Here is a 13,358-nt window from a genome sequence, read left to right as displayed (position 1 = left end):
CATCTGAAATTCTGTCGTATCAGGAAGACTGTGGGAATGAGATCCCCAGAACAAAAAGGGCTTGGGGAGGAAGGCCTCTTCCCTTACCCCTGGGAAAAAGCTTCATGTGCACGGTCACCCAGAGTTGAAATCAAGAGCTATGGGGGTCAGGGGCTCAACCCCATCATCCTCTGTACCCCTGAGCAGGGTATGTACACTCCTAAGTCCTCTAGTTTGAGAGCAGTTGTCACATGTCATTGCTGCCCAGGGCCGTGGGGAACACCCAGTGTGGCTGCTGTGGGGACAGAGGAGGCTCTGCTTTCAGCTCTCCCTCCTCAGGATGCCAGGCGCTGCCAGCACTGGGTCCTCACTGCTCTTTCGTCTCTGAGAAGCCTTCGCAGCCCTTCTGTGCTGCCCGGGGGTTTCACATCGGGGCGTGTTCTTGCCTCAGCTGAACTGACATAAGAGAGAAGGGCGCTTCAGCCATTGCTCCCTGTCCAGAGTCCCACGATTCCAGGGCTCTGGTTGGGGATGTTTGGGGGCAGTGTCTGTTATGTGTGGGGGAGTGGTGAGAATTTTGGAGGCACTGTTCTGGGCCATAGAACCGTTCCCTGGACCTTCTTAGATCAAGTGAGAAGAGAAAGAGGGAGGCAAGTGTGTCTAGGCCTCAGTCTCCTCACTCAGTAGAGGGGCCTTTCTGCCACTTTGGGATATTGCATGAGGAGACAAGAAAATAGAGGAGCAACCTGGATGCTTCTTGGATAGATGAGCTAGAAGCTAGAGGGTAAAGGCTGGTATGAGGAGAGGTTGCAACTGGGGCATGTTCCTGAGCTGTTCACCTAGTCTCTGGATATTTGGAGCTTTATGTGGAGAGGAGGGGGAGGGGGTAGGAGGGGAGGGCACCTGGGTGTTTTGTTTTGCCCTTGTCGGGTGCGGGGTGGGTTTCAGTGTCTGTGGTTAGTTCCGTGCTCTGGGCACATTTTCCTCCTTTATATCTCATAGCAGCCCCATCTGAATTTCTAGACCTGACTAGGGAGGCCGAAGGGAAATACAAGGGGGAGTCTCTCTTCCTCTCAGATTCTGGTTGATTTAGCCCTTTTTCCTTCCCTGGAGACAGGCCCAAGAGTTTGGCCCCCCCAGAGGCTTTTGTGGGGGTGGGGGGGCCCTTGTTGCTGAACTCTGAATGTCACTTTCACTTTTGTCTGGGATTGACCAGTGCCTCTGACTTCCCAGGAGCCTTCTCCCTCTTCTTGGTGTAGTCTGTGCTCTGAGAGATTGAGGTCGTTTCTGGGGCTGCTTGCATTATCCAGCTCTAGTTCTGCCTCACTTGCATGGGGACAGACAGAGCTTTGTTTGGGGTGTGTGATGGTGGGGCTGGGGGTGGGCGCAGAGAGCACCCACACTAAGTCTTTATCTTGGGGACCAGCCGATTGGACTGGAGTTCCTGGTCTGTTGCAGGTTGAGGGCCAGCTGGCGCAGAGACTAGTGTGTTTTCTCTGTGAGCCACGGACTTGAACGAGGGGCCCTGAGAGTATGCTGCCCTCCTGCCCATACCAGGCATGACACCTTGGGAACGGAGGCGGGATACTCCAGAGCAGGCCGAGGTGTATCCTGCTAATGTGCGATAGGGTGGCTCAAAAACAGTTACTGCCATGCTGTGTCCTGGGGCTGTTAATTCTTGCCTGCCCCACTTGACATCTGCCTCTGGAAGATGCTGCTATGCTACAAAGCCTTATAATCGTTTGCATTCTGAGCCTGACACTTAAAAATGCACCCAAGGAAGCAGCTTGTTAGAGAGTTATGTGGAGTGGCCTCGGCGCCTGACCAAGGAGCCTGGGCCGCATTCCTGCAGAGATTCCCACTCCCATCAGCTCACTCGGGCTGAGGGAGAGTTTCCAGGAACTTGAGCGGGGTGGGAGCTGGGGACAGAGTCAGTCAGCCTTACTGCAAAGCTTTCTGAGCCTCTGCTCTTTCTGCTTTCTTCTCTCACTCGTCCCCAGGCTGGGGGACAGTAGGGAACAGAGGCATCTAACAGCGTAGAGGCTGCCGCCCAGAGGTGCAGTCCAGGGGTCAGCACCCGGGCAGTTGGAAATGATGTCCGGGCTTGGAGGTTGGGTAATCACTGGTCCCCTAGACTTCCCTATCTGATGTACTGTGCGTTGTTGGGGGAGTTGGGCCCTTACCCTGGCCCTCCCTCCACTGAGGGAGGGAGGGGAAGAGGCTGAGAACCAGGAGAAACAGCTGATTGAAAGCAGGAGAGAGTTGGGGAGGGTAGCTGCAGACCCAGGGCCCTAGCCGTGGGTGTGGTCTGGGAAGCTTAAGATTCTGTTTGGAAAAGTTCTCAGTACCAGTGCACTTACACACACACCCCTTCTCTAACTGGTTCTTCCAGTTACGCGTATGTTGTGGAGTTGGGTGTTTGGCACCTGTGGTTAATGACCAAAGGAGGTGTGTCGGGGAGTAGCGGGGCCAGATGGGGCTGGGTTCTTCCTTCAAGAGGGTCCATGTGATAAGTTTGAACTCTGACCAACCCCTTTAAAAGAGTGCAAAAGCAGAAATTCTTGGCGATGCCCTCATCCGTTATCTCATCAGCAAAGCTGGGAAATGTCGAGACCTCTGGCTTTCACAGCTGGGCCTGATGAGATGGGGCTGCTCAGGGCCAAGGCTCCAGGGAGGAGGGCCTCCTCTTCTCTCTCTCCAGGGGCAGCGTGGACAGCCTTCAGGGAAGCTGTGTGGGCAGGCGTTCAGGTTAAAGCCTTGACGTCGGCCAGGCTTCCTGCCTCCCGTCTGGGCCCCTGCTACGTCTTCCCCAGGTTTTCCCACTCAGCTGCTGCTTCTTCAGCCTGGCTGTGGCTCTGCTCCCCAAGAAGTGGTTCTGAGCCCTATTCTCCAGCCCTCCTCCTTTCCTAGCTCTGAGCCATTGCTGTGGGATTAATTTGCTCTCAGCAGGTTCCATTTAGTGGCTCTAGGACTTGGGGTCTGCTTGGTCTCTGCACATCCCCATCCCTGGGCACCCTTACTGCCTGGCATGGGAGTGTCTCAGTGAGGCAGCTCCAGAGGGTAGAGCTCCAGGAAGTTAAGAGTAAGAGGTGAACTGGGGCTGGGAAGGGCCCAAGCTAAAGCTGGGGAGGCAGGGCTTGGACCAGGGCCAGTGGTCATTTCCTGGAGAAGTGATTAGTGGCCTGGTTATATCAGAGAGGATGTTGAACGTTGCTGGAGAAGAAAGAGGCTGGTGTTAGGGCTGGGCAGGCAGGAGGAGCAGGCATTTGAGGCTTTCCTGAAATTTAGTTTTAGATGCAATACTAGGTCTGAGGACCTGGAGTTCCCTACTGTTTTCAGCTTCCAGGTTATCACTGATGTTCATTGATTACTTTCCAGGGCCCCAGTCTCCTCCCATCTATTTTCGGAGCTTTAGATTTTTTTGTTAATGTTCAAAGCTTTGATTTTGGGTAAAGAAAGAAGGGAGAGAAGAGAAGGGGTGAACAAGGGAGGAAAAGAGGGTTTGCCTTGGGAGTTATTGACATGGCAGTCAGAAGCTATTAGGAAGCTGAGAAACATCTGTCTAAAACCGTGGCTCTTAATGGGGCTGGGTGGGGCTCAGTTTCATCTGTCCATCCATTCACCCATCCACCTTTCAGTTTCTTCTTCCTTTCCTTTTTTTCCTTCCTTCCTTTGTCCATCTGTCCACTCATCCACCTGTCATCCATTTGTCTGTCTGCTCAGGGGACATTTGACAGTGTCTGGAGACATTTTTGGTTCTTACCACTGAGGGGATGCCACTGTCATTTGTTTTGTGGATCAAGGCCAGGGTTGCTACTGAACACCCTGCAGATGCACAGGACAGTCCACCACAACAAGAATTATCCAGCCCAAATGTCAGTAGTTTGTAGGAACTCTGATCTAAAGGAGTTGAAACAAGGTCATCCTGTTGGTTGGGGGATATGACAATAAGGGCTCTGGCTGGTCATGTAGCCCAAAGCAGTTTAGATTTGATGAGCCTAAAATAAGTGTTCTTCCTGTTTTTCCTGCCCCCATGTGAACAGTGATGCTCTGGTCCCCTCTCACAGGATCAGGAAGACTGCCTGGCATTCTCTAGTCCTTGCTTCCCCAGCTGCACTGCTGTAGGATATATGTTGGAGAGAGACCAAGAAATACAGAGTCTATCCTGATTTCTCCCTATGTGCGCACAGTGGGGTAGGCTGGAGAAAACATGCAGGGGATGCCAGTTTCATATTTGGCTTCTTGGCTTCTTGAGGCCGGGTTGCTGGGCCAGCTCTGCTTAGTCAGGGCTCTGGAATGGAGACAAGTCATTTTCATAGCATGACTGTGTTACAGGAAAACTGCTGTTCCATTGCTGGGGACTCTGCTTGGTGTTGGGAATCTCTTAATCCAGTCCCAAATCCTTTCTTGACCCATCTTTGACTCATAAGTTTACAGAGATTTATATTGCTCCCATGACAGTCTAATTAACTGACCCAAATCCCCCCTCACAGCCCCACTCCCCTCCCCCCACACCTCTGTAAAGGCATTTCCTAAATTCATTGTGGTTTTTCGTGATAGTAATAAGTAGATACCACAATTGGTGGGGGGACCTTGGTTTTGGAAATTGAGAAATCCGAAAGCATAGAGAGATTGTTTTTTCTCCTTCGTCCTATTCTAGGAAAGCTTAGACTCCCAGTGGCCTCTGTGTCTAGTCCCATGGCTCTTTCTTCTGCCTGTTCCCTGAGAAGTGGCATCTGAACTCCCCGGGGGTGTGAGGCACACGCAGGCATCCGTGGGGCCCAGTGGTCACCCAGGCTCAATCCTGCTCTCCCCTGTGTACTTCCTCCAGCAAAGCTGTATGCTCGTCACTGTACCTGGGTCCCAAATAGTGGCATTGATATGGAGGGGAGGCTGTGGAAAGACGAGAGAAAGGAGAGCAGAGGGCTGTATTCACTCACAGTCCCCACGGATCTTGTCACTGCTGTGATTCTGCTGCACAATTGAGCCAGGACTGGCCTCGCTTTTGATGTTACTGTATTTTAGAAAAGTCCAGATGTGTGTTGGCGGGAACGGGGCAGGACGTGTGGTTTGGGAGAGGGGGTAGCACTTCAAGAGCAGGGACTATGCTTTGGACTTCCTGTGATTTTTCTGGTCGTGCCAATATAGCACCTATAGCCATGGATTTTAGAAATGAGTCCTGAGAAGAGAAGCAAGAACTACCCCCCAACACCACCTCTCTGGCCCAGACTCCCTTCAGGCCTCTCACATCTCCCGTGCATCACAGCAGGAGAGTTTATTCCAAGAGGGGGCTGATGGCCATTCTCTTGCTGAGGTCCGTGGTGGAGGAAGTGGAGTGATGCGACAGTCAGACCGGTTCATTGAACAATAACAGTGAGCACCCACTACTTACTAATCACTGCTCTGGTGTGGGGTCACCTCAGTGGGCCAGACAAAAGCCCTGTCCTGAGAGAGCTGCTGAGCAGTGTGCAGGCGGGAGGGAAGCCTGGTAAAGCCTGGCTCCCTGGAGTTCTTCAGAGTCCCTCCGTGCCCATCCCCAGAAGTGGTCCTCAGGGAGCTGTCGGTGAAGGGACAGGCGTGTGACCTCTGAAACCCTTTCCTACCTTGAACTGTGTATCTCTGGGGCTTTTGCAGCAGAGGGACTGGAGCCAAGGAAAGACGTCTGATGTTGGCTTTGTCCTCTGGCTGGGCACAGGCGGGGGTGGCTGAGCCAGTCTTGTGCAATCCTTGAATTTATAAAGGAGAGACGAGACAAGGCTGAGCTGAAGTGGGAGTGGGGGGATTCAGCTTCTGGACTTGGAGCCGGGATCTGTTTGTAGCCTCCCCCCTGCAGACGGGCAGCTGCGTGACTCATGAGCTGACAGGCTAGGCAGAGAAGCCACTCTCTTTGGTTCACAGGAATTCAGCTTGTTTATTTGTGTGTGTATGTGTGTGTGTGTGTGTGTGTGTGTTTGTGTGTTTCCTTCTCTCCTTCTCTCCCTTCTCTAACTTCTCCTCCTCTGCAGGAGATCTGCCCAAGGAGAATCCATATGAGGATGTGGACTTAAAGAGCCGAAGAGCAGGACGAAAATCCCAGCAACTGTCTGAGAACTCCTTGGACTCTTTGCACAGGATGTGGAGTCCTCAGGACAGGAAGTACAACCACCCCCCCGCTCAGGTAACGGCAGCCCCGACTTGGTCCTGTGTGGTCAGCACGAGGCGGGGCCAGCTTCCACGCAGGCTTTTCCCCTCACTAGTGCTTGGCAGAGGAGGTGACGTCAGGAGAGAACGCTGCACTCAGGGACTTCTGCCATGTTTGCTGTCCCCAGGGACAGTCAAGAAGTGCTCTCAGGAAATCCTGTCCTACCCTCTTTCCTTCTCTGCTTGGGCTCTGAGCTGCAAAACTAAGACAGGAGCCCCTATAGTCTCCTGTGTAATCATTATTCCTCCCTGCCTTCTGTGGGAAACAGGAAGACAGGTCTCGGGCTGGAGCCTTGGTGCTCTGCAGCTCTGGCAGAACTGATCTCAGCACTGGCGTTTGGGGGCCAGGCATAGGCCCAAGAACCGGATTTGGAGAACTAGACAGGTGTCTGCAAGACCTGGAGCTGCTCCCATGAGGTGAATGGGTGAATGAATGAATCTATGAGGGTTAGACTGTTAGAGGCAGAATGAAAGAAAGGTAAAGAGTCAAAGGAGGCTCTCAGATTTTAGCTCATTCTGGCCTTGTCCATGGTGGACAGGAGGCAGGAGACTGGAGATCTTTTCTTGGACCTACCCAGGCAACTCTAATTCTCTATACAAATGGAGTACCTAGATACTTTATAACTTCAGCTAGAGGATATAAAACTGATTTCTTCTGGCTTTGGAATGATGTGATTATTTTTATAAAAGATTTACCTTTTAATGTGCTCTGTTCAAACAAACTTCCATTGAATTTGTATTTCCAGACCAATTGGGTGGGAAGAGGAAACTGGGGGAGGGAGGAAGGAGGACTTGCTGAGGAGTGATGAGAGGCAATGCAAGGTCCAGACGGCAGGCGGAAGGCATGCCAGGTTTGCAGGGATGTGGCCTTTCTAGCAGTGTGCAGGATCTGCTGAAAGTAAGGTGCCCTGTGCCGAAGGGTGTCAGTCTAGATGGAGGGAGGCCGAAGGTAGGTAAGGGCCTGGGATGCGGGCAGCCCAGGACCATGTAGGTGAGGGAGCCACTCTGAGGCCTGCCTTACTGGGCTTTGGTGGTCAGAGCCCAGAGCCCCGTGTTCTCCCTGGAAGAAGTGAGCAGGGCTGGACTGGCATGTAGATTCTGGCTTCTGCTAGAGAAGCCCTTTAGGACCAGGGCTGAGTGGGGAAGACTGGCTCCATCAGCCATGCCCAGTAATGAACAGTCTAAGCCTCATCCCAGAGTTCAGGGGGAACCCCCAGAATTCTCACTTGGCCTTCTTTTTCCACTCAGATGACAACCCAGTTTTCTTAGACTTTGCTTTCTTTTTTCTGGCAGAAATACTTAAGCTTTCTTTGTGGAAGCAAGTATCTAATCTAGCCCTGGCCTGCTGATTAGCAGTTGAGGTCTTAAAAGAGGAAACCCTGGTAGATGGAAACGCCAGGGTGGGATATGGTGAGTCAGGGGTGCCAGCCTGTGGCTTCTATGTCCAGGCCCCAGCAGGCAGGTGCCAGCCAAGGCATCTGTGGTGAGTCGCTCACCCGTGTCCCCTCCCCCATGCCAGGTCTCCCTGAAGCCCGGCAGCCAGACCCTGCGCAGTGGGAATTGGTCAGAAAGGAAGAGCCACCGGCTGCCACGATTACCCAAGAGGCACAGCCATGACGACATGCTGCTGCTGGCGCAGTTGAGCCTGCCGTCTTCACCCTCCAGCCTCAACGAAGACAGCCTCAGCACCACGAGCGAGCTGCTGTCTAGCCGCCGGGCCCGCCGCATTCCCAAGGTAGCCTCTCCAGATGGAGCCACTGGGGCTGGGCAGGTGGGCAGGCAGGCAGGCAGGCAGGCAGGCAAGCAGGCAGGCAGGCAGGCAAGCAGGCGGATGGCTCTTCTCTCCCTTCCTTCCTTCTCTGATCTGGGCCTGCTTCCTCCATTCTCCTTAACTAGATTTGAGTTCGTGCACTGGCCTTTCTTTTTCATCTGGCTAATCCTGTTTTCTCATCAATAAAGATGCACTAAGAGATTAACGCTGTGCAGATGTTAGGGGAAAACAGGCTAGCCTGGCCCCGGGGGGTGCTCCATGCTGCTGGGTGGATGGAAACAGTCCTTAGGAGGCTCCCCATTGGTGAGTGTGGAGTGTGTGTTTCCAAGTCCCTGCGTCCACATAAATATCTCTAGGCTTTGAAGGACCTAGGACTCAAACATGGGTCTTCCTTTCTATAACTCTCAGAATTGAGAGTTTTCAGCAGTGATTTGCACACATAGGCAGCCAGGCCCAAATCCCCAGCCCAAAGCAGCAGGATCTAGCCAGTTGGTATTTTTAGCCTGCAAACAATGCTTGGGTATACTGGGAATTTAGCTCCTTCCTGCCAGGGCCCCGGGTTGTGGCCCAGAGGGGAAAGGCTCCAATCCTTGTTCCTGTTATTGCCTCTGGGCAGCTCTTTGTCTCAGTTGGTTCGGTGACTCTTGAGACCCAGGAGCTCCCATCCTGTCTAGTTTGATCACAGTTCCTTCCTCTGGGGAGCTAAGTGTAATGTCCCTGTCTTGGGCAGGAGACCACTAAGGGGACAAGTAGATAGAGAGCTACCAGTCTGCCCTCTGGGTCAGTGCAGCAGGAAGACCAGTCCTGGGCCTGGCGTGGGGAGGGCAGAAGGCTTGCCCCAGTAGGGGAACAGATGGCTTCTATAAATCAACCTTCCTAGAAGCAGGGGCAGTTGGTGTTAGGGTCATCTCACCCTCCCTGCTTTTCTCACCCAGCTTGTCCAAAGAATTAACTCCATCTACAATGCCAAGAGGGGAAAGAAGAGGTTAAAAAAGCTGTCTATGTCTAGCATTGAGACATCATCGCTGAGAGGTAAGTCTGGATGCCTGAGCTGGCTCAGGTGTCTGGGGCCCTTGGGCATGTGGATTGGGGAGGGACATGGACTAGCCTCAGTTTACCCTTCCATGGGCCAATTGTGGGGTCCTCCTGCTTTCTAGGAGGATAGAGCCTTGCCAAAAACTGGCTACATAGGAGGGGAGGGCCATGGAGGGAAGAAAGCCCTGGGATGGGTTAGTTCAGGCTTTGGGCTGTGAGGCCCTGAATAGGGAGGTGGGTGTGGGAATTTGCTTCTGGCAAAAGGAAAGGCCAGACTTACCGAGCACTGTGGTCTGTTTCCCATTTCAAATCTTGGCCTCCTAGAGGCCAGACCCTTGTGTTCCAGGCCCATAGGCCTCTCTGCTGGCTCAGCCTCCAACTTGGGCCCTCAGCTTCCTCCATATCAGGACAGGATGGATAGGGGTTTGTATATAGATTAGCACCTGCTGTTTGAGCTCTGAGGGACCCTGGCCCCAGGCCATGCAGTGCCTGGCCAGAGTCCCACTGGAGCCCAGACAAGGTACATCCCTCATGAGAAGGGTTGGTGTGGGGAGGAGGCACAAAAAACACTTGCTGTGGGGCAGAGGCTCAGCAAGTGTGCATTCCTGCTGTTACTTTTCCAGATGAGAACAGTGAGAGCGAGAGCGACTCTGATGACAGGTTCAAAGGTGAGCGTGGCTCCCCAAGAGCTCGGAGCCCTCTCCCAGCCCTGGCTGTAGGAAACCAGCCTTCCCTTCCTCCACACCTACAGTTCCCGTGTTCCAAAGTGGCCCCATTTGGAGAGGTGATGGCAGGCATGATACCAGGCCAACAGAGCAAGGAGCTATAGGGAATTCCATGCCTAAGGTCGTGGAGCTCAGCCCCGCGAGGTTAAATTCAGAGTCCCCCCTTGCCCAAATTTAAGGCCAGTGACCCTGCCCTTATTTTCCTAAGTTGTTGTCCGTGAGAATTGGGTGCTAGGTTTGCCTAGCAAGTGTTGTGGATCTGGAGGGTCAGAGATGGGTTCAGAAGATGACAAGTGCCTCTCCTGGTTGTAAGAACTGTGCCATAGTCTGAGGCATCTGGTCCTCTGGAGGCCCTGAGGCCACTCATCTCCCCTCTCCCTGGAGTGGAGAGCTGCCACCTCCCTGGAAGGGTTCTGGGACCTTCACATTCCAGGGGCCTTGGACAAATCTCTGTCCTTTCTCTAGTGGGAAACCCTGCCTAGACCCTCCTGGATAATTAAAGTATATGGGAGCTAGCTCCCTCCTTCCCTCCTCCACTGGTCCCCCAGGCGAGTGGACAAGTGGACTCTGGGCCCGGGAACAGGGAAAAGGGGTCTAAGGCCAAGGACTCTGATAGGGGCCCAAGGATGAAGGCTTCGTGGATGTTCAGATCTCCTAGTCCTGTTGGTGTAGGGCAGGGGCAGGGGTGGGTGGGTGCCACTGATACATTCCTGGGTTTGCCTGGCTCAGGCAGTCTTATTGGCCCCAGCTCAGCCTTCAGGGGCTCCAGAAGGCCCAGGCTCGTAGCTCCCGTGTCAGGACGGACAGTCCAGACATCTTGCTCCTGCCTCTTCTCCCCCACACCTCGCTGGGCCAGGGTGTCAGACTAGGCTCGTGCACTTAGAGGTGACCTGCAGAGATGGAGCCCTGAGTCTGCGGTGGAGGGGGCTGACATGAGGTCTTGAAGACCCAGCTGCCTGTCCCTGATGTGTGACGTGCCCTCAGCCCACACACAGCGCTTAGTCCATATCCAGTCCATGCTGAAGCGTGCACCCAGCTACCGGACCCTGGAGCTGGAGCTGCTGGAGTGGCAGGAGCGGGAGCTGTTTGAGTACTTCGTGGTGGTATCCCTCAAGAAGAAGCCATCCCGAAACACCTACCTCCCTGAAGTCTCCTACCAGTTTCCCAAGGTGAGGCCATCTCCTATGCTGCCTTCTTTCTGCCCGGCCCATCTGGGGAAGAAGAGAGATCCCATCCCGTTCCTGCCTCGCTGCACCCTCCCTGAGCATGGCTCCCTATAGCCAGGAGGGAGGAGAGGGCTTTGGAGGTTGTGGGTTTGGGCCAGTGATTATTTGGAGGCCGAGGGCTGAGAGAACACCCCCTGCTCTACCTAGAATAAGATCCACGTTGTTTACAAGGACTGTGAGGGGCCTGAGGGAGGGCCCCCAGCCACTTCTCTACCTTATTCCTTTTTTTAACCATTTTATTGAGATAAAATCACATACTATACAATTCACCTGTTCAAAGTGTATGTTTCAGTGACTTTCAGTATATTCACAGTTACACAATCAACTTTAGAACATTTTCATCACCCTAGAGAGAAACCCTGTCCCATTAGCAGTCACTGCCCATTTCCTCCACCTGCCCCTCTTACCCCTCCTTCCCTGCTCATCCCCAGCCAGCCCATCTGCCTCTTTTTCTTTAACACTCAGGCCCTTCCTCTCTGCGTTGCCTTTGCCTGGAATCTTCTTTCTTCACCCTTCACTTGGCTGCTGGCTCTTTCTCATTCTTCATTCTCTGCTCAAATAGTACCTATTCCAGGTGATCTTTCCAGCCCCATGAAAGTAGCCCGTCTCCCCACCCAGTTACCTTTGTTGTATCTCCACCCTGGTTTATTTCCTTTGTGACACCCTCTGAAATTTTGTGGTTGGTTATCTCACTCTGCTGATCAAAACGTTCAGGGACAGGGACCTCGTCCACTTTTGTTTCCTGTTGGTTACCCAGCACATGGCAGAGTGCCAGGTGCCACATAGAAGATGCCAGTTTGGCATATAGTGAATGAATAAATGATGACTCAGCCCACACCCAGACCTCCCTGTAGGAATTGGGAATGGGGCTGGGGTTGCTGAGAAGCATGCCAGTTGAGAGAGTGCCACCTCGGGCTCTCGGGGGAGGAGATATTTCTCAGCTACCCCTTGCTCCCCCAACTTCCATGTTTTCTCTTATCTGTCTCTCCCCACGTTCCCCTTCCTTGCAGCTGGATCGACCCACCAAGCAGATGCGGGAGGCAGAGGAGAGGCTCAAGGCTATTCCCCAGTTTTGCTTCCCTGATGCCAAGGACTGGCTGCCTGTGTCAGAGTACAGCAGGTGAGGCTCGGCCTGGCCTGGCTGGAGGGAGGAAGGGGCCACAGCCCATGGCAGTGGGCAGATGAGCGGGGCCCACCTGAGCCCCCGCCTCCTCTCCTACAGCAGCCGGGCCCTCCACCCCTCCCTGGGAAGGCAGTCCCTCTTCTTGGGGGCTGTTTCCTCCCTGATGCCAGACTTCTCCCTGTTCCAGTGAGACTTTTTCTTTCATGCTGACTGGGGAAGATGGCAGCAGACGTTTTGGCTACTGCAGGCGCTTGCTGGTGAGTAGGGCCATTCAGTCCTCAGGGGCTGGGCCACAGAGTGTGTGTGTGTGTGTGTGCGTGTGTGTGTGTGTGTGCCCTTCTTCAGCTTGAGCTTGTAGGAACTCCTGTGTTCTGCTCCCTTGTGTGCTCTCTGAGGCCACCACCACACACGCAAACACACACACAGCACTCCTGGGATCGCAGGGCTCAAAGTGGCCTCTTTGATTTGGCCCCAGGATCTAAGATAATCTGCAATAAGGGAAGAGTGAATCACCTTCTACTGGGCTGTCGTATATTTTTAGCTTTTCTATGCTTTTTCTTTTCATTCATTTTCTTTGGGCTTATGGGCTCTGATTGCTGATCCAGGGTTGCAGGATCATATCACCCCAGCAGTATGTGTGTGGAGGTGGGATGGAAGACAACCCTTCTCACCCCCACAGCTGGCCAGCCTGATGTGCATTCTGTCCATGGTCTGGTAGGGCTGGAGGCTGAGCAGGGACAGAGCAGTACCTTCTTTGGAATTCTGGTAGGGATGTCTTGAACTCAGGGGAAAGGGAGGGTTCTGAAAATAAAAACCATGTTGTTGAGAGAGATCCCCTCCCTCATCCCCCTCCCCATCAGTCCCAGGAGATAGACTTAGGTAAATGTAAGGAGGGTCCTGTCATGCTTTTCCCCGGGGCTCACCAGGGATGTCGCTGGCTTGGGTTATTGACAGTGTTTCAGGGTCCCCAGGCCTTAGTGGGACAAGGGACAGGATGAAGGGGATCCTAGGCAAGGGTGGTGTATAAGTAAGGACCCCAAATTAAGAATTCTGGGGCATTCATTCATTCATTCATTCAGTCATTTATTCATTCAGAAACAAGTACCGTACACCTATTGAAGGTCAGGCAACACACTAAATGCACATAAAGATGAGATAGACATGGATCCTTTCTTCAAGGAGCTTTAATCTGGTAGAGGAGGTAGGACTTTTAATATAGAAGGGACGGCAAAGGGAATGAACTATTATTTGGGACCTATTTATGTTCCAGACTAGGTGCTTTAGGTTTGTCATTTTCTTCATTCTTCATAATAGCCCAT

The 13,358-nt window shown here is 53.1% G+C and overlaps 1 protein-coding gene across 12 annotated transcripts in view; it reads left to right on the top strand.

Annotated features, from left to right (window-relative positions):
• DENND2B (DENN domain containing 2B) overlaps positions 1-13,358 on the top strand; it is a 162,050-nt gene that overhangs the window by 133,691 nt on the left and 15,001 nt on the right. For 10 of the 12 annotated variants that reach the window (XM_072969456.1, XM_031681230.2, XM_031681231.2 and 7 more), the window contains 7 exons: positions 5,985-6,136; positions 7,679-7,894; positions 8,866-8,962; positions 9,589-9,633; positions 10,675-10,859; positions 11,927-12,036; positions 12,227-12,296. In XM_072969456.1, coding sequence (XP_072825557.1) covers positions 5,985-6,136; positions 7,679-7,894; positions 8,866-8,962; positions 9,589-9,633; positions 10,675-10,859; positions 11,927-12,036; positions 12,227-12,296 — 875 coding nt within the window. Of the gene's footprint in view, positions 1-5,733; positions 5,899-5,984; positions 6,137-7,678; positions 7,895-8,865; positions 8,963-9,588; positions 9,634-10,674; positions 10,860-11,926; positions 12,037-12,226; positions 12,297-13,358 lie in introns of those variants that run through there. The other 2 variants (XM_072969459.1, XM_072969458.1) reach the window with 2 other exon arrangements.

The sequence above is a fragment of the Vicugna pacos genome, chromosome 10 (assembly GCF_048564905.1).
Source record: "Vicugna pacos chromosome 10, VicPac4, whole genome shotgun sequence".
In the NCBI taxonomy this organism is placed as follows: domain Eukaryota; kingdom Metazoa; phylum Chordata; class Mammalia; order Artiodactyla; family Camelidae; genus Vicugna; species Vicugna pacos.
The sequence above is the reverse complement of the archived record's forward strand: the minus strand, read 5'-3'. Positions and strand labels throughout refer to the sequence as shown.